General features: G+C 41.6%; 1 protein-coding gene across 1 annotated transcript; it reads left to right on the forward strand.

Moving 5' to 3' along the window:
* Positions 1 to 122: 122 nt before the first annotated feature.
* LOC132820160 (E3 ubiquitin-protein ligase MSL2-like) lies at positions 123 to 27,619 on the forward strand. The gene is made up of 2 exons (XM_060832115.1): positions 123 to 344; positions 26,543 to 27,619. Exons 1-2 carry the CDS (start codon positions 188 to 190, stop codon positions 27,556 to 27,558), a joined length of 1,173 nt encoding a protein of 390 aa, XP_060688098.1. The 5' UTR covers positions 123 to 187; the 3' UTR covers positions 27,559 to 27,619.

A 27,619-nucleotide genomic window follows, 5' to 3' on the forward strand; every position in this document is an offset into this window, starting at 1 on the left:
GACCAATCGTCCCACGACCCCTACGCGGTGTCCTTCTTCATTGGTTAGCGTTGTCCCAAGATGATCCAATCGAAATAAGAGGAGCTGTTCGGGCGCGGGAATTTGTGGGCGGGAGGTCTCGTTTCTCGGTCGCCGTTCGTCCCGCCTCTGGATTGTCGTCCATTTTGTCCTCACGCCCAGCGTGGGGATGATGAATCCGATGTTCGCTACTGAGATTTACGTCGCCGCCTGCCGATGTGCGATGCTGCTGTCGGCGAACAGCGGTGCCGAAGTGGAGCGGGTGCGGGCGGACCTGTGTCGGCTGCTTCCCTACCTGCGCCAGTCGCTTTCCTGCGCCGTGTGTGGTAAGCGGAGAAGCCGCGGGGATGCCCAGTCACACCGCGGTCCGAACTTCTCAGTTCGACGGCTTAGTCCAGTGACAGATAACCAGCAAAACTACCTGGTAGTAAATAAGCCAGGGAGGATGGCCTCGTGCTTCTCATTTGGGAGCTTCTAAGTATTTATAATGCATGAACCGTCAGCACTGCTCTTTCACAATAATAGATCCACATACCACATGCCTCTCCATCCACCCCACTTAAAATAATCTCATTGTTTTGCTCAGTGGTGCATGAAGGAGAATCTGTGGAGGTAAGGAAAGAACATCATTCATTGCCCCCCCAAACATTGGATGAAAGATAAAATATTAAAACTACAAAGAAAACACGAACAAGGTAGCTAACCAGCTCCTTTTATTGTTGGGATGTTAATGTGCAGTCCCCTTTTTTTTGTACATAATGTTTTCTTACACAGGCCTGAATAGAATGGCTTAATCGTCTCACACACAATACAACTTAAAAAAAATCAATACTGCTTTTAATCTGTTCTGGGATCAGTAAGCTGATCCATTCCAAAACTATACTGCTTGCGATCTGCTTCAGAGTTGTGACTATGAACAGCTGAAGCATTTTGCCCTTGTTGAATGGTAAGACTGACTAAATTTTTTAACGATTACTTTCGTGAGCATAGAAGAAGTTAGATTTCACAACTAGCAAGCTAATTCATTTTGAACAATGCCAGTTTCCTGTGCTAACTAATTTGGAAAGGAGCATGAATATATATTGAAGGGTTCTTCTGAACTCAAATGAAAACAAAATACTGCAGCTACTTGAAATCTGAAACAAGCGCAGAAAATGCAGGAGAAACAGCAGGTCTGGCAAATTTCCAGCATCGCAGTACTTAGCTATAGTCCAATTTCATTTATTACTATATCTCTTCCAGGTATGCTTACTTTGAAGAAGTTCTGCCCCCTTTTGGGAATTTCCATTTTAATTCTTTGGTTTGTTCACTTTTATTTATTCTATCCTCTCTTAGTGTTTGATTTTTATAGTCACATCTCCCTAGGTCCAGATGGGATCTATCCCAGGCTACTGAGGGAAGAGAGAGAGGAAGTAGCTGGGACCTTAACATATATATTTGCAGCATCTTTGAATACTGGTGAGGTCTCGGGGAACTGGAGAATTGCTAATGTGGTCCCCTTGTTTAAACAGGATAGCAGGGATAATCCAGGTAATTAGACTATTGAGCCTGATGTCAGTGTTAGGGAAGCTGGCAGAGAAGATATTAGGGATAGGATCTATTTACATTTGAAAGAAAAAGGGCTTATCAATCGTAAACAACACGGTTTTGTGCAGGGAAGGTCATGTCTTACCAACTTAATCGAATTTGACATCGATCAGCATCAGCTCAGACTATGATAAAAATGTCTTAGTCCATAATTCCATTTCAATCTTTGTATCAGATGATGCTTTAACAAGAAAGTTTCTCTTATTTTCAGGTGTTTACAAACGCAAGCTCTGACAATTCAAGTGTACCAAAGCCCCTCTAGACCCTTCCTGACCTCCCCTTCCTTCCGACTCCATCCTTCTATCCAATGTCTTGCCATGCATTCACTTTATCCTCTGGCTTTCTGTCTCTGCTGTTGAATAAATCTGGGCTCAGCAAAGGATTTGCTTCACATCCACACCTCAGTGAATTTCGGGTATAACGTGATGATGCATTCTGCTGTTGCTTTTGCCTCCGTTCCTGCTTATGGAGTCAGATGTACAGCACGGAAACAGACCCTTAAGTCCAAGCCGTCCATGCCGACCAGATATCCCAACCCAACGTAGTTCCACCTGCCAGCAATCGGCCCATATCCCTCCAAACCCTTCATATTCATAAACCCATCCAAATACCCTTTAAATGTTGCAATTATACCAGCCTCCACCATTTCCTCTGGCATGTCATTCCATACACGTACCATCCTTTGAGCAGGAGATCTCTCCCTGTCAAACAGACCCTTCCACCCATCTTCAAAGCTGACCTCCACTTGAATCCTTCACTCTGGCCTCTTACCTACATTTGATCTTTTCATCAAGTCCTGCCGATGTGAAATTGGCCATCTTGATTTTTCTGCTCCCCTCACCCACGCTAACCTGTTTTTCTCTCTGTCAACTTGCTACACTCCATTCTGTAAAGCTGACTTTATTATCAAACCTGCCAATAAGGGTGGTGCCATTGTCAGATGATTTCTATTTTGCAGAGACTGAATGCTGACTCTCAGACACATCCTCTTGAATATGCTGGATCATGACTCTGCAACTGAACATCAAGTTGTTATTTCCAGGACAGACACAGATTTCATCTACTCTGCTCCTCAGTTTCCCACTCATTGACCCATAACCATGCACAACTACTTCCACCTCCTTCCTAAAATCCACAAACAGTACTGCCTGATAGACCTAACCCTAACCCATCAGTCAGCCTAAAGTTATCTCTTTCTATCTTGACTCAGTTTATTCTCCCCTTGTTCATTCTGTCACTACTTGTGTTCATGATTCTTCTGTTGGCAGTCCCTTTGTCTTTTGCACTGAGCCTCTGTACCATTTGTTTCCTTTGTTCCTGTGTATCTGACAAAAGTATAAAGACCAACATTTTCGAACCACTTCAGATTCTGAAGAAGAGTCATTTTGGACTCGATGTTAACTTTGTATCTCAATGAATTCTGCCAGGCTTACTGAGTTTTTGTAACATTTTCTGATACTGTTAAATTCTTGTCCTAAGCAGAATTAGTTTGGTGACTTTGGAAATTATTGCAAATGTCAGTGCCCACAGGATCCAAGATAAAAATGCAGACCTTGTAAATGTGTATTTTTTTAAATGAAAAAGAATCAATACCTTTGTCTGTCTTGAAATTGCCATAAAAGAAAAAAAATTTGAATTGCATCTCTAACAAAATTTGAATTTTCTAAGGCATTTTGCAAGAACAATGTGTTATGATTCTAGCTGATGTTATTACTGATCAAGTCAGATTCCAGACTAAAATCTGGCTTGATAGTTTTTGTTTGGTTTTAATAAGATTGTCTTTCACTGAAACACAAATATGCAATATCTTAGATTCAGGTTTAACAATAAAACATGATGTGGAGGTGCTGGTGTTGGACCTGGTGAACGAAGTCAGAAATCACATGACACCAGGTTATAATCCCACAGATTTACTTGAAACCACAAGCTTTTGGAGTGTCGTCCCTTCGGCAGGTGAAGTGACGAAGGGACTATGCTCTAAAATCTTGTTTTATTTTAAAGTCAGATTGTTTGAAATAACAAGTTTATTATGCAAAAGCAACAAATGCAAAATAGACTAATCCTAATTATTTACATACAACCCATTTAAATATTTCAAAACGGAGTAAAATACAGTCCTAATAATCCCAAAACACTCTACAGTACTCAGCCTAGAGGGAATTCCCTTCTCTTTCACATTTAACCGTGGCTTCAGTTTGCTGCTTTGAGAATCTTATAACCAATTCTTCGAACTTTCATACAACTGAACTTTGATTTTCTCAGTTTTAAATAACTCCTTAAGGTTTGTAACCAAGAACTTTGGTATGGAACTTGTAACACTGAATAACCTATTTCATCACAGTCCTAAACTTTCTTCAGTGCAAGTATTTTACACATCCAGCTTCAGCCAAGACTTCTGCAAGCTGCCCAAACCGAAACTAAAAAGCTTTAGTTTCAACCTATGGTTTTCCCATAGTCTAAAGAAAAAAAAACTCAACACCCCAAACTGCATACCAAATAAACGACTGTTTGCTTGCTGGTTAAAAACCTCCCAACATAAACAATTTCTCACTGGCCTCCCTGAACTATCTCTGAGACTATTTCTAAAAAATAAATGACTATTACTACAAAAACATCTGCAACTTAATCATCAAACACTTCACACACATAGAAAACTCCTATCAGTGGTTGAAAATTCAGAATTTTTTTTTTAAATTTCACTCATGGAATGTAGATGTTGCTGACTGGGCCAGCATTTGTTATCTGTCGCTAGTGGCCTTTCAAATATGGTAGTGAGCTGCCGTCTTGAACCACTGCAGTATATATCCTGTAGGTACACACTTAATCCCAGGATTTTGATCCAGCTGCATTGAAGGAACACTAGTATATTTTCAAGTTACGATAGTAAGTGGCTTGAAGGAGAACAAGCAGACAATGGTGTTCCCATGTATCAGTTACCTTTGCCCTCTGAGATGAAAATGGTCATTGGTTTGGAAGTGCTGTCCAAGGAGCCTCAGAAGATCTGTGCCTTGTCCATGGGGACAGGCATTGAGGAATCAGCATTTGTGGGAGTTAGTTGCTGCAGAATTCCTAGACTCTGACCTGTTCTTATAGTCACTATTTATACGGTTTGTCCAGTTCAGTTTCTTTTTTCTCCGTTTTTTTTAACTTGCTTACCTTGTCCTGAGCTTGAATAGCAGCAGTGAGAGTGAACCCAGCCTGCAGTTCTCAAGTGATCTTGAGCCAGGTCCAGGCACGGACTGGTCAGGCCTATCATGGACTTGGAGCAGCCTCAGGGAGCAGACTGTAACTGGCCCAGCATGGAGGATAGTGAGCCCCTGTTTATTTTTCCAAAGCGAACACAGGACCTGGAATTGGGGGCTACTACATCAGCAGAGGTAACATTGGCGAGGTAGGTCCAGTGGCAAAAAATGGCACCTGAGGATCAGCAACTTCATTGTTGGTTGGGTCCAGCACTGCTGGCCTCGAAGCAGTGGCAGAAGAGCATCACTGCAACATCGATGAGGTAGGACCAGTGGCAAGAGAAGCGAGTCTGTTGGTCTGATGAAACTATGGTGGAGGCATATTGGGGCAATGGCAAAGATGGCACCCAAGGATCGTTGACTTCAATGTTGGTCGGGTCCAGCACTGATCGCAGCGAAGCGATGGTGGAGGGATGGCAGTGAAAGCATCGTTGACAGTGATGAGCTGGTTCAAGACTGATGCACTCTCTACAAGCTATATCTTTTTCTCTTTATTCTTAAATTATTCAAATTGGTGATATTTGGAGGTGGCAGATTAAAGCTTTTCACTGTATTTTATGATATTCTTAATATAAAATGCAAGTGACAAAATCAAAGTTTAAAAAAATGTACAGGAACACCACCTGTACCATATCTTCACTGTTAGTGGGTCAAAAAACTCCCTTATCAATGCTGTGAGTGAACTTAGTTGAAAAGTGTGGGTGCTGGAAAAGCGCAGCAGGCCAGGCAGCATCTGAGGAGCAGGAGAAATGATGTTTCGGGCATAAGCCCTTCTTCAGGAATGAGGCTGGTGTGCCAAGTGGGCAGAGATAAAAGGTGGGGAGGGGGGGAATTTGGGGGAGGGGCGCTGGGAATACAATAGGTGGAAGGAGGTGAGAGTGATAGGCCGGAGAGGGATGGGGGCAGAGAGGTCGGGAAGAAGATTGCAGGTCAAGAGGGTGGTGCTGAATCCGGGGGTTGGGACTGAGATCAGGTGGGGGGAGGGGAAATGAGGAAGCTGGAGAAATCTACATTCATCCAGTATGGTTGGAAGGTTCCTAGGTGGAAGATGAGGCGTCGTGTGGCCAGGTTCTGGCGATGGAGGAGGCCAAGGACTTGCATGTCCTTAGCAGAGTGGGAGGGGGAGTTAAAATGTTCAGTCACGGGGCGGTGGGTTGGTTGGTGCGGGCATCCCAGAGATGTTCCCTGAAACGTTCTGCAAGTAGGCGGCCTGTCTTCCCAGTGTAGAGGAGACCACATCGGGTGCAGTGGATACAGTAAATGATGTGTGTGAAGGTGCAGGTAAATTTGCGACAGATATCGAAGGATCCATTGGGGCCTTGGGGGGAGGTGTGGGCGCAAGTTTTGCACTTCTTGCAGTTGCAGGGGAAGGTGCTGGGAGTGGAGGTTGGGTTGGTGGGGGGTGTGAACCTGACAAGGGAGTTGCAGAGGGAGTGGTCTCTCCGGAATACTGATAGGGGAGGGAAATATATCCCTGGTGGTGGGGTCTGTTTGGAGGTGGTGAAAATGACGGAGGATGATACAATGTATCCGGAGCTTGGTGGGATGGAAGGTGAGGACCAGTGGGGTTCTGTTCTGGTGGCGATTGGAGGGGCGGGATTCAAGGGCGGAGGTGCGGGAAGTGGAGGAGATGCAGTGGAGAGTATCGTTGACCATATCGCAGAGGAAATTGCAGTCTTTGAAGAAGGAGGCTATTTGGGCTGTTCGGTAATGGAATTGTTCCTCCTGGGAGCAGATACAGCAAAGGAATTGGGAATAGAGGATGGCGTTTTTACAGGGGGCAGAGTGGGAGGAGGTATAATCTAGGTAGCTGTGGGAGACGGTTGGTTTGTAGTAAAAGTCTGTGTTGAGTCGGTCGCCCGAGATAGAAATGGAGAGGTCTAGGAAGGGAAGGGAGGAGTCTGAGACGGTCCAGGTGAATTTGAGGTCGGGGTGGAAGGTGTTGGTAAAGTGGATGAACTGTTCAACCTCCTCGTGGGAGAATGAGGTAGTGCCAATAAAATCATTGATGTAGCAGAGGAAAAGGTGGGGGATGGTGCCAGTATAGCTGCAGAAGATGGACTGTTCCATATATCCGATGAAGAAGCAGGCATAGCTGGGGCCCATGCGGGTACCCATGGCTACTCCTTTGTTTTGGAGGAAGTGGGAAGATTGGACGGAGAAGTTGTTCAGAGTGAGGACCAGTTTAGTCAGTCGAAGCAGGGTATCAGTGGAAGGGTACTGGTTGGGTCGATGGGAGAGGAAGAAGCGGAGGCCTTCGTGATGGCAGATGGAAGTGTATAGGGACTGGATGTCCATCATGAAGGTAAGGCGTTGGGGGCCGGGGAAGCGAAAATCATGGAGGAGGTGGAGGGTGTGGGTGGTGTCCCAAACGTAGGTGGGGAGTTCTTGAACTAAGGGGGACAGGACATGTCGAGGTATGCAGAGATGAGTTCGGTAGGGCAGGAGCAGGTTGAGACAGTGGGTCTGCCGGGGCAGTCGGGTTTGTGGATTTTGGGCAGGAGGTAGAAAGGGGCAGTGCGGGGTTGTGGGACTATGAGGTTGGAGGCAGTGGATGGGAGATCCCCTGAGGTGATGAGGTTATGGAAGGTCTGGGTGATGATAGTTTGGTGGTGGCAGGTGGGGTCATGGTCAAGGGGGCAGTAGGAGGAGTTGTCTGCGAGTTGGCGTCTAGCATCAGCAGTGTAAAAATCGGTGTGCCGAACTGCCGCTGCGCCTCCTTTGTCTGCTGGTTTGATGGTGAGGTTGACGTTGGAGTCGAGGGCTGCGCGTTGAGGGTAAGAGGGGTGGACAGGTTGAGGCGGTTAATGTTGCGGCGGTAGTTGGAATTGAAGAGATCGAGGGCAGGTAAGAGGCCAGCACGAGGTGTCCAGGTGGATGGGGTGTGTTGGAGGCGGGAGAAGGGGTCGACAAAGGGTGGGCGAGAGTCCTGGTTGAAGAAGTAGGTGCGGAGGTGAAGGCAGTGGAAGAAATGTTCGATGTGAGTGAACCTATCCTACATGGACTGTAGCACTTTAACAGTGTCTCATGGGAGTTAGAGATGGACTGAAAATGTTACCATATTTAATGAAAAAAAAGGTGCTCATCAGTTAATTAGGCTGGCTTCCAATTGTGAAAAAAAGTGGAGTGATCAAGAGAAGGTGATGATTAGAGCTGTGTGTTACCATGTCAAAACCTACATTGTGTTTACTGCAAATGCCACCGAGGAACAGCATGTGGATGAAAAATAGGAAGTTTAATCATTAGGGAGAATCTAAGATTGTGTGGGAGGGGAAGTAGCAGGTATTCCAAGTGTCACTAGATTTACAAGAATGGAACAAGACAAGTGTAGTCACTCCCTATTGGATGATGGTGGAAAGGCGAAGGTTAAAGGATGGTGATGTAGTGAGTTAAGTCAAATGCTGCAGATAGGTTCAGAATTTGAGGAGGAATTTGTCTTTACTACCATCATAGAACCTCATATACAAATTTGCTTACAGCTGCAACATGAATAGAAACCTAATTGGAGGGATTCCACTGTGCTGTGATGGGAAGATAGACTTTTATTTGGAGAGCAAAACATTTTAAGAAAGGATGCACATGTGCAAGCCTCCAAAGCCACACCTGCATAGTCTTGATACCATACGAATGTGGATATCCAGCAAAGTGCATGTGCAGGACAAGATAACTCTGTTTGGTTATGTAGCTTGCTTGCATAACATTAGGTATGAACATGCACAATGACCACATACTGTATTTCTGGAATGAGAAGAAACTGCATATGCACAGTAAAGAGGTGAGCAATTGAAAGTGTTGAACTGGCCTGCCTGGACATGTTTCCACGTTAACATAGATTTTAAAGTGAATACTTTTGGAATTTCTTTCAGTCGTGCAACTGATCTAAGTCTTAGATTCTGCGAAGAGAAATATATATGTTTCTTGTCAAAAGAGGTGAATACTTTATTTGGTTGTTGAAAGTTCTGAATCCTCAGTAGTATCCTCGACCCAATCATCTTCAGCTGCTTCAAAGATATTCCCTCCATTATAAGAACATAAATGGGAATGTTCACTAATAGATTGCACAATGTACAAAACCATTCACAACTCCTCAGAAACTGAAGCAGTCTATATTCAAATGCATCAAGATCTTGACAATATCCAGGTTTCGGCTGACAAGTGACAAGTAACATTCTTATCCCACAAATGCCAGGCAATAATCATTTCCAATGAGGGGAAATCTAATCACTCACTCTTGGCATTGAATGGTGTTACTATCACTGAATCCCCTGTTATCAACATTGTTGGCATTATCATTGACCAGAAACTCAAATGAGCATTCCACATAAACACAGTGGGTACAAGAGAGGTCAGAAGCTGGGAGTACTGCAACAAATAACTCACCTACTGACTCCCCACTTGCCTGAATGGGTGCAACCTCCAACAACACTTGAGAAGCTTGATACATCAAGGACAAAGCAGCCCACTTGATTGATCCCTCAACCACAGGCATCAATACCTTCCTCCACTGACGCTGTGTAGAAGCAGTATGTCCTGTCTACAAGATGTACTGCAAAAGTCACTACAGATCCTTATTCAGCATCTTGAAAACCCATGACCACTTCCATTTAGGATTACAAGGATAAATAGGAACACTACTAACTGCAAGTTTTCCCACAAGCCACTCACCATCCTGAACTTGGAAATATATTGCCACATTCCTTTGGTGTGGCTCTCAAAATCCTGGAATTTCCTCCCTAAGTGCATGGAGGGTCAACCTACAGAATGTGGATTGCAGCAGTTCCAGAGGAAGCTCTTCCCCACCTTCTCGAGGGCAACTGGAGACATACAATAAATGCTGGCGAACCAGCAATGCCCATGTCCCATGAGTGAATTTTTAAAAAATCAAAAATATTGTGAGTTATGTTTCATTTATGCAGGGCACTGGTGAGATTGCATCCAGAGCATTGCATATATGTAAATGTGTTGGAAGTAATTCGAAGATGGTTTACTATCTACCCGGAATGAATGGATTGTCTTATGAAAAGAAAATTTGGACTGGGTAGGTTTGTATCTGCTGGAATGTAGAAGAGTAAGCGGCAAATTTATTGAAGCATAAGATTCTGTAAAGTCTTGTTGTTGGTGTGTGGGGTGATTGAAGGGGAATGTGGAGAAAAATTTTTTTTATGGGAGAATCAAGATCTCGGGCTGCTGTTTAAAAGTCAGAGACTTCCAATTTAAAATAGAGACAATGTGAATGTTTTTCTTTGAGAGTTGAGAGTCTGGAACTGTCTTCCTGAAAATATAGGAAGCAGAGTTCTTTAACATTTTTAAGTCAGAATTAGAAAGAGTTTTGGGGGGGGGCGGGGGGAGGGTGAAAGATTATCAGGGTTAGGTGGGAATTTGGTTTTGAGATCGATCATAATGGCTGAGCAGGTTGAAGAGGTCAAATCGTCGTAGTCCTGGTTCTCATTTGTAAGTAGTATGGGCAGCATCTTTGGAGAAAAATAATGTTAAAGTTTCAAATTAATTGCTTTTCAGAACAGCAGAAACATAAGAATGAGAGTTTTCTAAGGGATTGTAAGGGGGAGAAGCAAAAGGGAAGGTCTGTGATAGGTTGGCAAGCTTTAACAATTACATAATAAAAGATTTCATGGTGAAAAACCAAAGCAATGATAACGAGTCTGGAAAACACAAGAGGTGTCCAGACAAGGCTTGAATGTCAATGTTGTAATGACTTGGATACATCCTGAAAGGTTGGGGAAAGAAACAATAAGTTTTGGTGCATAAAACAAAATTGATTCTACTTCTGGATGTAAAAAAATAGAGGGAACATTGCTGGCACTACTTGAAGAAAAGCTGAGGAATTTTGCTATTCTGGCCAATATTTGTCTGTCAACCAACATTAAAAGAGCCATAGTATCTAGTTTTGTGTCTCACCTGTGATGATGGTTGCACAAACTGACTGTCCTGTTTTCCTACACTCAATAGTTATAGCACTTCTAATCCCGAAAGTTTGGAATGTTGTGTATAAATGTAAGTTCTTTCCTTTTCAATAAACATAGCAACTTGCTAATTTGTGATCTGATGTCATCTTCGTTCAAACACTGTCCTGTATTTATAAACATGCCCCAGGTTGTAACTGTAGGCATTCCTCAAGGTAGTGTCAGAGGCCGAATCATCATCAACTGCTTCATTCTGGTTGTCCAGGGCTTTTGCCCGAAACGTCGAATCTCCTGTTCCTTGGATGCTGCCTGACCTGTTGCGCTTTTCCAGCAACACATTTTTCAGCTCCTTTGAGCAGAGAAGATGAAATGAAGAGTTATAGAACTGACCCAAGTAATGGAGGGTTTTGACAAAGTAAAAAATGCAAAACAGCTTCCAGTAGCAGAAAACTCATAGCTTGAGGGCAGAGACTTAAGGTAATTCATAGAAAAACTCAAAGGTAACCTGAGGTTAAAAGAGAAGGTACTGTGAGTTCTCATACAAATCCATTGCCCTTAGAAATGTCAAGCAGGATCAAAAGAGAGTTTGATAGATAGGTTAAGATGAATAATTTTCAGGAAAATAGGGCATGTGTAGAATTAATTGAATACTTTTTCAAAGAGATGGTTCAGGTACATTGGACATTGATTGACACTTTCTCCATTTTATGGTTCTTATTCTATGATTTCAACTGAAATGTTATGAAGCTTAAAAAATTGAACTAGGCCCCTCTTTCAAGAAATTGGAACATTAAAAGTTAATATTTGTTGATAAATTGTGATATTTGGTTGGACATTCAGCTGCAAGATAGACCTGATAATGAAACACCACCTTGCATTGTGTTTTTGTTATCTCTAGCAACTGTTGGGTTGTGAACAGCTCATAAATGCAAGTGGCTCAAGTCCATAGCCACATGAGCCATAGATCATTTGTGTGTCCAATGATCCTTCACACTGTTATCTGAAGCATCCAATTTACCATCTCAAATCATAAATTATCCTCAAAGAGTTGGCTGCTGTTGAGAAGTGGTATGACATGGAAATTGTTAAAGGGAGGATATTAAAAGGAAAATCGAGGGATTTACTTTGCTTAGACTAACGTAAGCATTAATATCAGATAAATAAATGGCGCCAGTCATTTTAATAATTAGCTGTTAAGTGTAATCCTTAATTTGAAATCATGTGAAGAGGGATAGGAGCTCATTTGTACACTTAACATCTTATCTCCGCTGTTAATGTAGCTTAATTTCAACAGAACACCTAGTGTTCATGACTATGTTTAATGATTGTGGGTAATTTCATATTAATTAAATAAGTTTCATTTTGTTTTATCTAAGTTGGCCTGGGTTGGAACTTTAAGCAGCTAAAATGTTTGGATTTACTTGAGTGGTACTACAACGATAAAAGCAGCACTACTGCATGATTGTCATATCCCTCATGAGAGAAAGAAACAGTATTCTATGGTTGACAAAAAGAGAAGGACTTTCTGGAGGGGATGCCGAATATATTTGTTTATGTTACTGTCCAGGCCATCATTTATTGTCCCGTCCCATGTGCCCTGGAGAATGTGGTTATAAGCTGCCATTCTGAGCTGTTGCCATCTTTCAGACAAAGGGCTATTCACAATGCTATGAGGAAAGGAGTCCTCAGTCACTCAGCTGGTAATACTTAAGAAACAAGAGTGTATTCCAACTCAGGTTGGTTTGCAATGGAGAGGGGATCTTTCAGCATGCGGTGTTTCCATACTATCATTATCTTGTTAGGTGCCAATCAAACAGATTGCTTTGTTCTGGATAGTTTGGGATATCTTGAGTATTGTTAGAGCTGCATTCATTCACGCAAGTAAAGATTGTCCATCACATTCCTAACCAGTATCATGTAAATGGCAGACAAGATTCAGGATATAGAACATGAGAACTTTGAGTCTCTGACTTGCTCTTGTCACCACTACACTACTCTAATTATATAGTGGGTCTATTCTGTTTCTGGTCAATAGTAACTCAGAGGATGTGGATAGAATGGAATTCAGCAGTCACAATGCCACTGAATGTCCAGGGTGATGGTTAACTCTTTCTTTTTGAGGATGGCCATGCTTGGCATTTGTGTGACACAAATATTACTTGTCACTTACCATCTCAAGCCTGAATATTTTCCATGGCTCTCTGCATATGGAAAAATGCAGCTCCAATATCTGAGGAATCATGAATGTTGCTGAATACTATACAGTCATTAGTGCATTTCCTCCCTTATGATAAAAAGGAACATCATTTATGAAATAGCTGGAAGATGGCTGAGAACCAATGGTTGATCAGGTAGCCAATGACAATGGAGAATTCCACTGCCTGGGCTTATTGGCTCTCCACATCACTGGGGAAGGATATAGGCAGGTGTAACTGTGAGAAAATAGCATCAGTAACATCATTTGATATTTGTCAGTCAAATATTGGCAGTGCCGCACAGACCACCAGTTGTTCTTTGAAATTCACCTCCTCTGTGAACCTTCACCTAATGCTTCTCCTTCTGAAGACTGTGCAATATCCACTAGACCTTGCTGTTCTTAGAACATAGAATGCAGAACATGGAACTATACAACACAGGAACGGGCCCTATGATCCATGAGGTTATGCTGAACATAGGACAGCACGGTGGCTCAGTGGTTATCACTGCTGCCTCATAGCGTCAAGGACTGAGTTTGATTCTAACCTCCTGCGACTGTGGAGTTTGCACATTCTCCCTGTGTCTGTGTGAGTTTCCTCTGTGTGCTCTGATTTCCTCCTACAGTCCAAAGGTGTGGAAGTTAGGTGAATTGGCCAAGCTAAATTGTCCAGGGATGTGTAGATCAGGTGAATTAGTAAAGTGGAATGGAGAACAATAGGGTAGGGGAATGTGTCTGGGTGCGATACTCTTCGGCGGGCTGGTGTGGAGTTGTTGGACCAAATGACCTGTCTCCACACGGTAGGGATTTTATGATTCTGAGATGGCCCCAAATTAAACTAATCCCTTCTGCCTTCCCTTGGTACGTATCCCTCCATACTTCTTGTTGGGCTTATAGCATTGCCATGGTGACTCCAGCTACAATGGACTCCTTGTCAGTTGTGTGAACAGATATTCAGTATGAAATATCAGAAAACTTACGCAACTGTACTCATGGCACACTGGTCTGCTAATTAATCACACTGATATACCCTAGATAGTATGGCATGGAGGATTTGCAAGATCTCAATAAGGGGTTATGAAGGATGTAAGCCTGGCATATTCAATGTGTTCATGTGATTCTTGGGGACAGGAATTCTGGCAGTATGTTACCATAATCAATGCCCTATCAAAAAGGTGCACACTTGATCATCACAGGTGATGTCACTGCACACTTAAGGGGATTTAAGTGGTTTCCATCAAACCACTATTTTTTTGTAAACCTCAGTGTTGTCCTTCAGGGAAGAAAATTCACCACGCTTATCAGGTTTGGCCTACATGTGACTCCAGAACTGCGGCAATGTAATGGACTCTTAACTGTCCTCTAAAATGACATTAATCCCTGCACTCTGGTTCAAATGTCAAGCTGACCATAGAGAATATCATGAACTGGAATTAGTCAAATGCTTTGAATGACTGCTGCAGTGCACTCTGTCTGACCATTGTCCCCATGATCCCACTGAGGACTGGTCCTCTTTGAGTTTGACACATGGTATTTTGGTTGGAACACATGCTATGTGTTTGTTGTACAATCTGATAACACATATTTCAGCTGTGTCTGCATTGAATCCTGTGTACCAAATTAGAGGATCACCAATCACTTCAAGCATCCAAGAAACTGCATCTTTCAGCATCAAAGTCCCTGACCCAGACTAACCAACCATAGAGTCATAGAGATATACAGCATGGAAACAGACCCTTCGGTCCAACCCGTCCATGCCGATCAGATATCTCAACCCAATCTACTTCAACTTGCCAGCACCTGGCCCATATCCCTCCAAACTCTTCCTATTCATATGCCCATCCAAATGCCTTTTAAATATTCCAATTGTATCAGTCTCCACCATTTCCTCTGGCAGCTCATTCTATACACATACCACCCTCTGTGTGAAAAAGTTGCCCTTTAGTTCTCTTTTATATCTTTTCATTCTCACCCTAAACCTATGCCCTCTAGTTCTGGACTCCTGACCCCAAGGAGAAGACTTTGTCTATTTATCTTATCCCTGCCCCTCATAATGGGCCATTGCATTTTTTGCCTGAAAACCGCTTGCCTTGGCAGGTTCTTTTCACTCAGATCTCCACTCGCAAACACTCAAAGAGCAGTCAGAGAAGAAAGGTATAGTGATAAGTTCAAATTCACCTGAAGATATGCAGGCATTCAAACTGCTGACTGAGAGCAGAAAGCCACCAATCACTTGGCAATGTCCCTCTTGATCCATCAAAGCACAAGTCACTTCAAAGCTCAATGACTTGACTGTAAAGTGGAACATTTTGGCAAGAGTAGGAGAAAGCAGCCAACTTGAGAATATGATTTCTATTTTCCCATGCAAAAATGTGCCCTCACTATGGAAGATATTTGTAAATCCAATATTGGCTTCCTCAGTCATTTGAAAACTCATCTAGCCTGATAGATGTCATGCTCAATTTTGTGTGTGAAGATGGTGCTCCTTTGACAAGATTATTCTGTCCTTGTTTTTTTGAGAGATGTTGTAAATGCAGGGGTTCTGATTGTCTGGTTTGTATGAGTTTTAGGACCAACTTGATTATAGCTAACAAATATTTCCTTAAAAAAACACCTGTGCAATGAAAGAGGAGTGGCCAGTTCTCCCAACTTAGCTTTTCTCTGGTTTGTTTTGGTTTTAGCAAGCTGTTTTGTTCGCAGCTGCTGGTCAAATGTTTAGCTGGGAACACAGAGAACCTTATAGAACCAAAGAAACAGCTCCATGCTGATCCTCTCTCTCTCTCTCTCTCTGACATCTATCCTGTAAGAGCCTGTGTTTAATTTTATCTGTTTTTTGCCAAAGGGGTGTTTTACCAGAATGTTTCAAGTATTTGGAACAGCATCATTAAGTTGCAATAGAGTTGATTGGGTTTTGTTTAAAACTGAGGGGGTGAGCCAGCCACATTACTCCTAGAATATCCGCTCTACACCTGCTTAAATTATCTGGAAAGGTTAGGGTCTGGGCTACATTCACAAGCCACTCACCATCCTGAACTTGGAAATATATTGCCACATTCCTTTGGTGTGGCTCTCAAAATCCTGGAATTTCCTCCCTAAGTGCATGGAGGGTCAACCTACAGAATGTGGATTGCAGCAGTTCCAGAGGAAGCTCTTCCCCACCTTCATTCCCAATGCATCAAATCAGAAGTGGTGACCTTTGCTCATGATTCCACAGTATTCAGTACCATTTCTAACTTGCTATGAAATAAAGCTTTCCATGCCAGTGTGCCACAGGGCTTGATCATTATTTAAGCTTGGACTGGGAAGTGCCAAATAACATTTGTGCTACATAAATGCAAAGTAATCTCCAACAGGAGAGAATCTGATCATGCTCCCATGGCTTTCAGCAACATTACCATCAGAGAAATCTCCACCATCAACAAACTGGGAGTGAACATTGTGCAGAAACTGAACTGGCCCAGCCATATAAATACTGCGTCTAAAATTATATGACAGAGGCTGGAATTCCTCACTGAATCTTCTAACTCTTTAATGCTTGGCTGTTATCTACAGAGCACAAGTTGTTTGATGCAATATCTTTACTTAATTAGATGAGTGAAAGCCCAGCAACACTTGGGAAGTTCAACATTGTCCAGGCCAAAAGAGTCTGCTTGGTCACAACGTGAAAGGTTCTCTCCCTCTATTAATGGAACATCACAATGATGGCAGTGTACTGTGCTGTACAATGCCCTACACGAACCCAGCAAGGCTTGTCTGACTGTACTTTCCAATAGTTCCAATCTTTTATACACATTCGTATTTTTCAGTAATATGTGTAATGTCTGCATGTGTTCGCTTTCCAATTCGATAGCAAGTTGTAAACAAGTTAAAATAAAGAATTGCTCCCTATGTACCTTCTTGCTCAGATTGCTTGATTGAAAGAGCAATCTCAGCTGATATAGTGCGTGCTTCTAAGTGACTGTGTTGATGCCAGTGACAGTTATAGCTGCCATATCTGTTCTGAATTTATTGTAGGAAGCACAGTCATGGACAAAACTATTGGAAATTTGGTTTAAAATGGAAAGTCAATGAGTACATTCTTTCTAAATTCATTTTTTCATGATCACTTTAGATTAGGACCGGGAAATAGAAAAGGTATGTCAGAAAGGCAAGGTCACGGTAATCATAGGGGACTTCAATATGCAGGTGGACTGGGTAAATAATGTTGCCAGTGGATCCAAAGAAAGGGAATTCTTGGAATGCTTACAGGATGGCTTTTTGGAACAGCTTGTCATGGAGCCCACAAGGGAGCAGGCTATTTTGGACCTAATACTATGTAATAAACCAGACTTTACAAAAGATCTTAAAGTAAGGGAACATTTAGGAAGCAGCAATCATAATATAGTAGAGTTCAGTCTGCAGTTTGAAAGAGAGAAGGCAAAATCGGATGTAATTGTGTTACAGTTAAACAAAGGTAATTATGAAGGCATGAGAGAAGAACTGACGAAAATTGACTAGAAGCAGAGCCTAGCGGGGAAGACAGTAGAGCAAAAATGGCAGGAGTTTGTGGGTATAATTGAGGACACAGTACAGAGGTTCATCCCCAAGAAAAGGAAGGTTATTACGGGGAGGGATTAGACAGCCATGGCTGACAAAGGAAGTCAGGAAATGTATTAAAGAAAAAGTGAGATCCTATAAAGTGGCTAAGAGCACTGGGAAATCAGAAGATTGGGAAGGCTACAAAAACAAACAGAGCATAACAAAGAGAGAAATAAGGAAGGAGAGGATCAAATATGAAGGTAGGCTAGCCAGTAATATTCGAAATGTTAGTAAAAGTTTCATTCAATGCATAAGAAACAAACGACAGGCTAAAGTAGACATTGGGCCACTTCAAACTGATGCTGGAAGGCTAGTGATGGGAGATAAGGAAATAGCTGGAGAACTTATAAGTACTTTGTGTCAGTCTTCACAGTGGAAGACATGAGTAACATCCCAACAATTAAAGGGAGTCAGGGGGCTGAGTTGAGTATGGTTGCCATTACAAAACAGAGTGCTAGAAAAGCTAAAAGGTCTTAAAATTGACAAATCTCCTGGCCCCGATGGGCTGCATCTTAGAGTTCTGAGGGAGGTGGCTGAGGAAATAGCGGAGGTGTTGGTTGAGATCTTTCAAAAATCACTGGAGTCAGGGAAAGTCCCAGATGATTGGAAGACTGCTGTTGTAACCCCATTGTTCAAGAAAGGATCAAGACAAAAGATGGAAAATTATAGGCCAATTAGCCTAACCTCGGTTATTGGTGAAATTCTAGAATCCATCGTTAAGGATGAGGTTTCTAAATTCTTGAAAGAGCAGGGTCGGATTAGAACAAGTCAGCATGGATTTAGTAAGGGGAGATTGTGCCTGACAAACCTGTTGGAATTCTTTGAAGAGGTGACAAGTAGGTTAGACCAGGGAAATCCAGTGGATGTGGTCTATCTAGACTTCCAAAAGGCCTTTTGATAAGGTGCCATACGGGAGGCTGCTGAGTAAAGTGAGGGCCCATGGTGTTCAAGGTGAGTTACTGGCATAGATTTGAGGATTGGCTGTCTGACAGAAGGCAGAGAGTTGGGATAAGAGGTTCTTTTTCAGAATGGCAGCCGGTGACAAATGGTGTCCCACAGGGTTCAGTGTTGGGGCCGCAGCTGTTCACGTTATATATTAATGATCTGGATGAAGGGACTGGGGGCAGTCTAGCGAAGTTTGCCGATGATACAAAGTTAGGTGGACAGGCAGGTAGTACTGAGGAAGTGGGGAGGCTGCAGAAGGATCTAGACAGTTTGGGAGAGTGGTCCAGGAAATGGCTGATGGAATTCAATGTGAGCAAATGCGAGGTCTTGCACGTTGGAAAAAAGAATACAAGAATGGACTACTTTCTAAATGGTGAAAAATCCATAAAGCCAAAGTACAAAGGGATCTGAGAGTGCTAGTCGAGGATTCTCTAAAGGTAAACATGCAGGTTGAGTCTGTGATTAAGAAAGCGAATACAATGTTGTCATTTATCTCAAGAGGATTGGAATATTAAAGCACTGTTGTGCTACTGAGACTTTACAAAGCTCTGGTTAGGCCCCATTTGGAGTACTGTGTCCAGTTTTGGTCCCCACACCTCAGGAAGGACATACTGGCACTGGAGCGTGTCCAGCAAAGATTCACAGGGATGATCCCTGGAATGGTAGGTTTAACATACGAGGAACAGCTGAGGATCCTGGGATTGTATTTATTGGAGTTTAGAAGATTAAGTGGAGACTTAATAGAAACTTACAAGATAATACATGGCTTGGAAAGGGTGGACGCTAGGAAATTGTTTCCATTAGGCAAGGAGACTAGGACCTGTGGACACAGCCTTAGAATTAGAGGGGGTAAATTCAGAACAGAAATGCGGAGACATTTCTTCAGCCAGAGAGTAGTGGGCCTATGGAATTCATTGCTGCAGAGTGCAGTGGAGGCCGGGACGCTAAGTGTCTTCAAGGCAGAGATCGATAAATTCTTGATGTCACAAGGAATTAAGGGCTACGGGGAGAATGCAGGTAAGTGGAATTGAAATGCCCATCAGCCATGATTAAATGGCGGAGTGGACTTGATGGGCCGAATGGCCTTACTTCCACTCCTGTGAAAGTAGGCTGAACAGGCAATAAGATATCTTCTTATTTCTTGTATTGTTGTGATTGGTGATTTATAGCTGAGATTGGAATGATATGCTTCTTAACCTTTTGAACATGGTAAGTTTCCCCCATTAAGGATACCAATTGCAAGTTTGCTTAGTCACCGTTTGTTTTGATGGTAGTTCCACTTGCATGTCTGTTCCTTAAGCAAGCATTCTGAAAGAAATTGTTTTAAAATTCTATTTGTTCTGCTCTGGCAGTTTGGTTCTCACCCTTAAAGAAAATGTCATTTTCTTATTGAGGGCTTTTAGTGTTTATTAACAACAGCTTTCATTTATGTAGCAGTAAAATGTTTTGATACTTCAGAAGTGACCAAACAAAGTTTGACACTGAATCACAAAGATATATAACCATGTAATTGATTGAGAAAGTTGAGCATAGATAATTAATGGATTCCATTTTGGTAATAAAAGTGATAAAATTACATCTTATGAATCTAAATGGGTTACAGTGTGGAGGGATCTGGAAATACGAGATTGCAAACCACCAAAACTTGTGACGTTAATATGGCAGTTATAGGGGAAATCCAAGCACAAGGCTTCATTTCTTTTCCTTTGTTTGTTCATGGAAAGTGTGTGTCACTGTTTAGGTCAGTATTTATTGCCCTTCCCCGGGCAGTTAGGAATCAACTACTTCACTGTGGTTCTGGAGTCCATGTAGGCACAGTAAGAATGACAGAATTCCTTGTTTCAGGGTCATTACTGAATCAGAATGATAAAATGGGTATTCCTGTATCAAACCTTGATTCCACTGAAGTAGTGTTTACTGTCCTGGTCATCATATTATCTTGTTCATACTTTGAGGTGAAGATGACTGTGTTAATCAGCTGGAGTGTTCTTATGGATATGTGGGTGGCTAATAAGATTGATCTGTACCTAGATGGTTTTGCTGCAAATGCATAAGATATCATAGATGATTGAGTTAATATGATATAAATTATGAAATATTATTGACACAGAGTGCATTCCTACTGGTAGGGAAAACAGACCTGAAGGCAACCAAAGGCGGCAGTGGTTCAAATGGGGATGGGCAATAAATGCTGACCTAGCCAGGGACACAAATCTCATGAACAAATAACTAAAAGCTAATAATGAGTCTAGCAGATAATTCAGAAGAAGTCTTTGTACGGAGACTGTGGGGGGAGCTCAACACTATGGAGTAATTTAGGTTCATTGTATATGTTTAAGGGGAAGCTAGGTAAGCATATAGGGGAAATGAGAATGGTCGGTTTTTCTGAGTGAGTTTGATGAGAAACAATGGAAGGAGGTTTGATTGGAATTGTCATGATGATGGCTCGGAACCCTGAAGTACTTGTGAACACATTGAACTTTTATTTGAAGCATGTGGACTTGGAATTTCATACCTGTATAGAGTCAGGGAAACCTCAAACAACAAAAAATAAAAAAGGAAGAGATAACAAGAGGCTTACTATCCATCTTCATCTCTGCAGAAGGACATTTCCTGTAGACGTGTCGGTGGTTACCTTAAATCAGCTGCATCATCGAGTGTGTGTTGGTGGCCTGCCATACTATCATTGGGACTAGCATGCTGTGAAGGTTGCAACTTGAGAGCAGCCATTAAACGACCCTGCAATGCAGGGAAAAGAGGAAATTGTTGCAATACTCTTGAGTGCTGTCAGCCAGCCACTGAAAAGAACCAGGAGAAAAGAATTTGTGTCAACTTGTAATTAAGCCACAGACTTTTCTATCAACTGTTCAACTATCAAAGTCAGTATTACCAATACAATTTAATGGAAAAGCCAGAAAAATCCATTATTTACAATACGTGGCACAATGGCTAGGGTGGCACAGTGGCTCAATGGTTAGCACTGCTGTATCACTGTGCCAGGGACCAGGGTTCAATTCCATTCTCGGCTGACTGTGTGGAATTTGCACAATCTCCCATTTTGCATGGCTTTCCTCTGGGTGCTCTGGTTTCCTCCTACAGTCCAAAGATGTGTAGATTGGGTGGATTGGCCGGATTGACCATGGGTAAATTATGCATAGTGCATAGGGAGTGTAGGGTAGGTGGATTACCCATAGGAAATGCAGAGTTTTATAGGGATAGGGTATTGGGGTGAGTCTGGGTGGGGTGCTCCTCAGGGAGTCAGTGTGGACCTGTTGGGCCAAATGGCCTATTTCCAAACTGTCGGGATTCTATTTTATTGTTCATAAGTAGCCTGAAGACTAATTCATTGTTTTAACCTTTTTTTGGACTCACTTAATCCTAATTATCATATGCATATGTGTTGCGTTAATATTTCTTCTCACATTTAATCAACGCCTGGTTAAATTGGCTCCTTTTAAATAAATAATTTTATTTGGTAGAAAGGAATTTGCAGGGAAGGTTGGCGTTACCAAGCGAATGGAAGGGTGGATAAAGAAAGAAAACCAATTCATTCTTCCTCACTTGAGAGCTCAATAATTTGGGATGTGCTGTCCGGAACCGTAACAAATTGTGGAATATGCCCAGGCACTGGTTGTAACAGAACATAAATGATTGGATTGAATTGACTTCATGCTGTATATTCTATGTTGTTCCATGTAATATTTGGACAAGTGGCCAAAACCTTAAGAAAGGGAAAGGTTCAGACAGATAATACTAAGTTTAGGGCCTGTGCAGCTGATAGCAAAGCCACATGATGAGGTGCAGAAAATCTGAGATATGTAAGGGGACAGAATGTCAAAGCACAAAGATGCTTGAGCATTAAGAGGTGTAAGGTTAAAAAGATATAAACGGCAATGATGCTGAGGGATTTGAAAACAAGACTGAGAACTTCAAAATTAGATTGCCAGACCATGAGTTAATGTAGGCCAATGAGCATAAGGTTAATTAGAGGCCATAAATAAATTTATACAGCACGGAAACAGACTCTTTGGTCCAACTTGTCCACGCAGACCAGATATCCCAAATTAACCTCGTTCCATTTACCAGCACTTGGCCGTATCCCTCTAAACTCTTCCTATTCATGTACCACATTGAGATGCGTTTTAAATGTTGTAATTGAACCAGCCTCTGACACTTACTCTGATCATTCCGTACGCGCACCACCTTCTGCGTGAAAAAGTTGCTTCTTAGCTCCCTTTTAAAACTTTCCCCTCTAAATCTATGCATTCCGGTTCTGCACTCTGCCCAACCCAATGAAAAGACCTTGTCTTTTTCTCTTATCCATACTCCTCTTGATTTTATAAACCTCTATAAGGTTACCCTTCATTCTCTGACAGGGAAAACAGCCCTAGCCTATTCAGCCTCTCCGTATAGCTCAAACACTCCAATTCTGGCAATATCCTTGTTAATAGTTTCTGAACCCTTTCAAGTTTCACACCATCCTTCCTAGAAGCTAGACCACAATTGCATACAATATCCCAAAAGTAGCCTAATCAATGTCTTGTATAGCCACAACATGACCTCCCAACTCCCATAGTCAATGCACTGACCAATAAAGGAAAGCATACCAAACGTCCTCTTCACTATACTACCTACCTGAGACTCCATTTTTATGGAACTATGAACCTGCACTCCATGATCTTTGTTCAGCAACATTCCCCAGGACCTTACCATTCAGTGCATAAGCCCTGCCCTGATTTGCCTTTTCAAAATGTGGCACCTCACATTTATCTAAATTAAACCCCATCTGCCACTCCTCAGCCCATTGGCCCATCTGATCAAGATCCTGTTTAACTTTCAGGAACCTTCTTTGCTGTCCATCATATCTCTAATTTTGGTGTCATCTGCAAAGTTACTAACTATACCTCCTATGTTCACATCCAAATCCTTGTGGCATACTATTGGTCAAAGGCCCATTAACAGGTTGCACTGCATATTTCACTGAACCTAAATATTAGTTTAATACCATTACAACAGACTCTTGGCAAATCCATTTTCAAAATGCTTAATTGTTTAACATTATTAATTTATGCAGAGCAATTTATGGAATCAATGCGGGAAGAGGCCATTTGGCCAATCAAAATCTGCACCAACCCTCCAAAAAGTATCCCACCAAAGCCCAGTTCCTATACTACCCTGCCTAAACCTGCATTCACTATAGCTAATCCATGCCTGCACATCTCTGCACACTACAGGGCAATTTTAGCATGGTCAATCTACCTAACCTGCACATCTTGGGCCTGTGAGATGAAACCAGAGTATCCAATAGAAACCCATGCAGACTGGGGAGGAAATGGGACTTGCATCAAGTTAGGTTATAGATAACATCAAAGTTTTCGCTGGATTAAAATTTGTGGAATGCAAGATGGGAGTTTAGTCAGGAGAGAATTGGAATCATTCTCGGCACAGATTTAGATCATAGCCATGAAAGAAATTCACAAACATGCAACTCTTACTCATTTTAATTCTAAAGTGATTAATAAGTGACTGTACATTTTGTAATTGCATTAATTCCTTGTTAATTACAAACCACAAGGGAAACTAGGTCTCATTTAACTTACGCTGTATTCCTACTGTGGGTCACTGAGGAATAGGAATTTCTCAATACTGTTTTGCAAGTGGGCTAATTAATGTAACAAGTGTTCTGCCACTAACCATTTACATTTTAGAACTGGGTTCAAAGTAATGAGCACTTTTCCCATGTTGTACCTAGGTATTGGCTTCGATATTTTGGTTTTATAGTGTATTTACAGATTTTTGATGGTTTGACAATTGTTATGTTGATAAATGAAAAAGAATGTCAAGCGACAATGTGTATATTTGGTAGCTTTTAATTTTTTGCTGGCACAGTTCAATTTTGTGTGTGAGGATATCTTTGAACGCCACTGGTTTTGAAGAAAATTAAGGAATCCTGTAGTCCTTTGCTTATCATGGCATTCAACTGAATATACTATTTAATTTTATTTGATATTGGAATGGGAGAAAAGATTTGAATAATATAGGTTAGAAAGTACAATGTAGGAGAACAAAGAGAATTTTTGAACTTATTTGAAATCATTATTGTTTCCTGTTCCCAGAGTTAGTCACCACTATTTAATGTAGCTATTCCAAAACATCTTTAACATTTGACTCAACAATGTAGAAGAATGTCCAAGTATGGCATTTCCTATGTGTAAAAAATGAATAACTTAAACCTGTGCAATTATCATCCCGTATTGGTTTTCCCATACTTGTCAACAGGTTATAGGTTGAGTTCAAATTTCGCCAGACTACCTTGTTCTTGATGTGGATGCAAAATCGGAGGTAAAAAGTACTGCACTCAGTATTGAGACAAAATTTGATGCTTGTATGACACGAAATAGCAATTGGTCAGTGGTGGTGGAAGGCAAATCATGTAATTGCTGTAGCCGTAACTGATATGCATCTCTGTTAGAGTTCCTCAGGGCATTATTCTTATTAATCATCCTCACCTGTTTTATTGTTGACCTTCATCATAAGGTCAAGAGTTGAGTTTCATTAATTCTGTTTATTTAAGTGGCACTTTGTCCTGCGTACAAAGAGATATTACTTGATACTGATGCTAAATTACCCTGTACTAGCTTGAACCTATGATCCCTCATTCTGCACTATAATTTAAATAATTTTCCTGGATTACGTGATAATACTTTAATGTTTGCATGAGTTTACTTCTCAGATATTTCCATCCGAGACAAAACAAAATAAGTTGAATCTGGTCTGTCTTTATTATCTGGAACATTGACATCCTGTTGCCTCTTCTGTGTACTGCCTTCTGAATTTCAAAGTTTGCCTCATTTCCTGGCTACTGAGACTTGAATTCAGGGCATGGTCTGACAGTCACAATACAGTTTGATTGTACTTCTTTTGAGTCATATGCAGGTTATAGTTCTCCATTCAGCTATATTAATTACAATGGTTGAAAATCTTTATTATTGAGATAGCCCCGGGCCTTTTTCTACACCTCCGCCTCATCTGCTTCCAGGAGGACCAGTTCCACCATAGAACACACCAGATGGCGGCCTCCTTTAAAGACTGCAATTTCCCCTTCCATGTGGATGATGATGTTTTCCAGGGCATCTCAAACCCTACCCCTTCAACTGCAACAAGGACAGAACCCCCGCCCCCACTTGTTCTCACCTTCCAACCCACCAACCTTCATATACATCGTATCATCCTCTGCCAGTTCTACCACCTACAAATGGACCCCACCATCAAAGATATGTTTTCCTGTCCGCTTTCCGTAAAGACTGTTACCTCCACTATTCCCTCATCAGGTGCACGCTCCCCACCAAACCCTGCCCCTTCCCCAGCACCTTCCCCTCCACTGCAGGATTTGCAAAACCTGCACCCTCACCTCTGTGCAAGGCCCCAAAGAACCCTTCCACATCCATCAACGTTTCCCACACCAACCAACCCCACCGCTCCATGGCTGAACTCTTCAACTCCCCCTCCCACTCCACCAAAGACATGCAGGTTTGAATGCGACAATATCCATTTTTCCCACCTTTCACTCAGTTTCTTGTACATTTGCAGGATGTTTTTGTTGAATTCCTACAGCTTTGAGTTTAATGAACATTCCTTTGAAACTTAGAAGTTTTAAAAGTTAGGCAATTCCACATATTATAATTTAACACAGTGCACTTGATACTTTCAGAAAGTGACACCCTGAGAAAAATGGTCAAGTAGGATTTTCCTCTTTTTGGATGCAAGCTGATTCGTTTTAATTTGAATATTGTTTAGATGATCTTTAAACTTATTCTTCATAAGTCTTTATTTCATGATGGACTAAGTTATGTTCTGACTTGTGGAATGTATTGAACTATGGTCAGTTTAAAAACCTGAATTACCATGTATTGTCTCGTGGTGACTGATTCTTTGTTCAATAGAGGTTTGCTGCTTGTGCCCCATTTTGTGTAATACATAGCTTTTGTTTTTTCAATCTTCTTAAAACTGCGTCAAAATATGTAGCTGTACTATAAAACTTATTTCTTTTGATTTAGGTAACCTACTGAAAAATCCAGTTGGTCCAAAAAAGTCTGCCTGCCAGCATTTTGTATGTAACAGTTGTGTAGGACAGAAAATGCAAATAAGGCCTTGTAGTTGGTGCAAAGATCATGGAACATTTGTGGAAAATGAGCAACTTCATATTCTTCTAACCTGTTACAAGAAACTTTGTGACTATATAGCCAGTTCTGCCATATTGGAGAATATTTCAGAAAAAGATACTTCACCAGTTAACCTAAATATTTTGTTAGAAGAGGGTATGATGTTGGTGCACAAAGAAATGGATTCCAGTGTGTTCAAAGAAGTGGAGTCTAGTGTGTTGTGTTGCACAGAAAAAGCTACGAAAATAATAAGCAAATTGACTCCACTTAAAGTGGTACAAACATCTGTTAACACCAATCAACCAGCTGATTTTGCTGATGCCAGTTTTAAAGACAGGAAGAAAGCTGTTCATGTCTTTACCAGAAAGGTTTATAAACAAACCATTTTACTGAAAAATCATGATGGATGTAATGTTGAAAATACTGAGGATGACGGTGTAATTCACATGCCTCCTGAACAGATTCCAATATCATATATGCCATCATCCGAAAAAAGTTCATTTAACTTAAAGAAACCTACTGATAGTAAACACAGTATTGTCACTGAAAAGTTGAAGAATATGGTGAAAAGTTACAATGCTAAGTACAAAACTGTAAAGAGACTTGGTAATCAGGAATGTGATAGTTCAATGAAATCTGTATGCAAAAAGCCAAGAGGGAAAACTGGGTGCAAATGTGGTCGTGCAGCATGTGCTCCCAGCGTTCTCACTTGCAGAGGACAGAGGTGTCCATGTTATGCAAATCATAGGTCTTGTCTAGACTGTATCTGCCATGGATGTAATAATTCCTACATGGAAAATGGCACTAAGAAATTGGAATCTTTTGCTGTACCAGAAATAGCTCATAAGCAGAGTCGATTGCTGAAAAGTGTAGGTAGTTCAATTCCAGTTGATCTCTCAAAACAAATGTAATTTTTAAAACAATTCAGAAGTTGTAAGATGGTTGTGAGAGTCTTGAAGAATTTTAATTTGG

Source organism: Hemiscyllium ocellatum, chromosome 11 (genome assembly GCF_020745735.1).
Source record: "Hemiscyllium ocellatum isolate sHemOce1 chromosome 11, sHemOce1.pat.X.cur, whole genome shotgun sequence".
Classification (NCBI taxonomy): Eukaryota; Metazoa; Chordata; class Chondrichthyes; order Orectolobiformes; family Hemiscylliidae; genus Hemiscyllium; species Hemiscyllium ocellatum.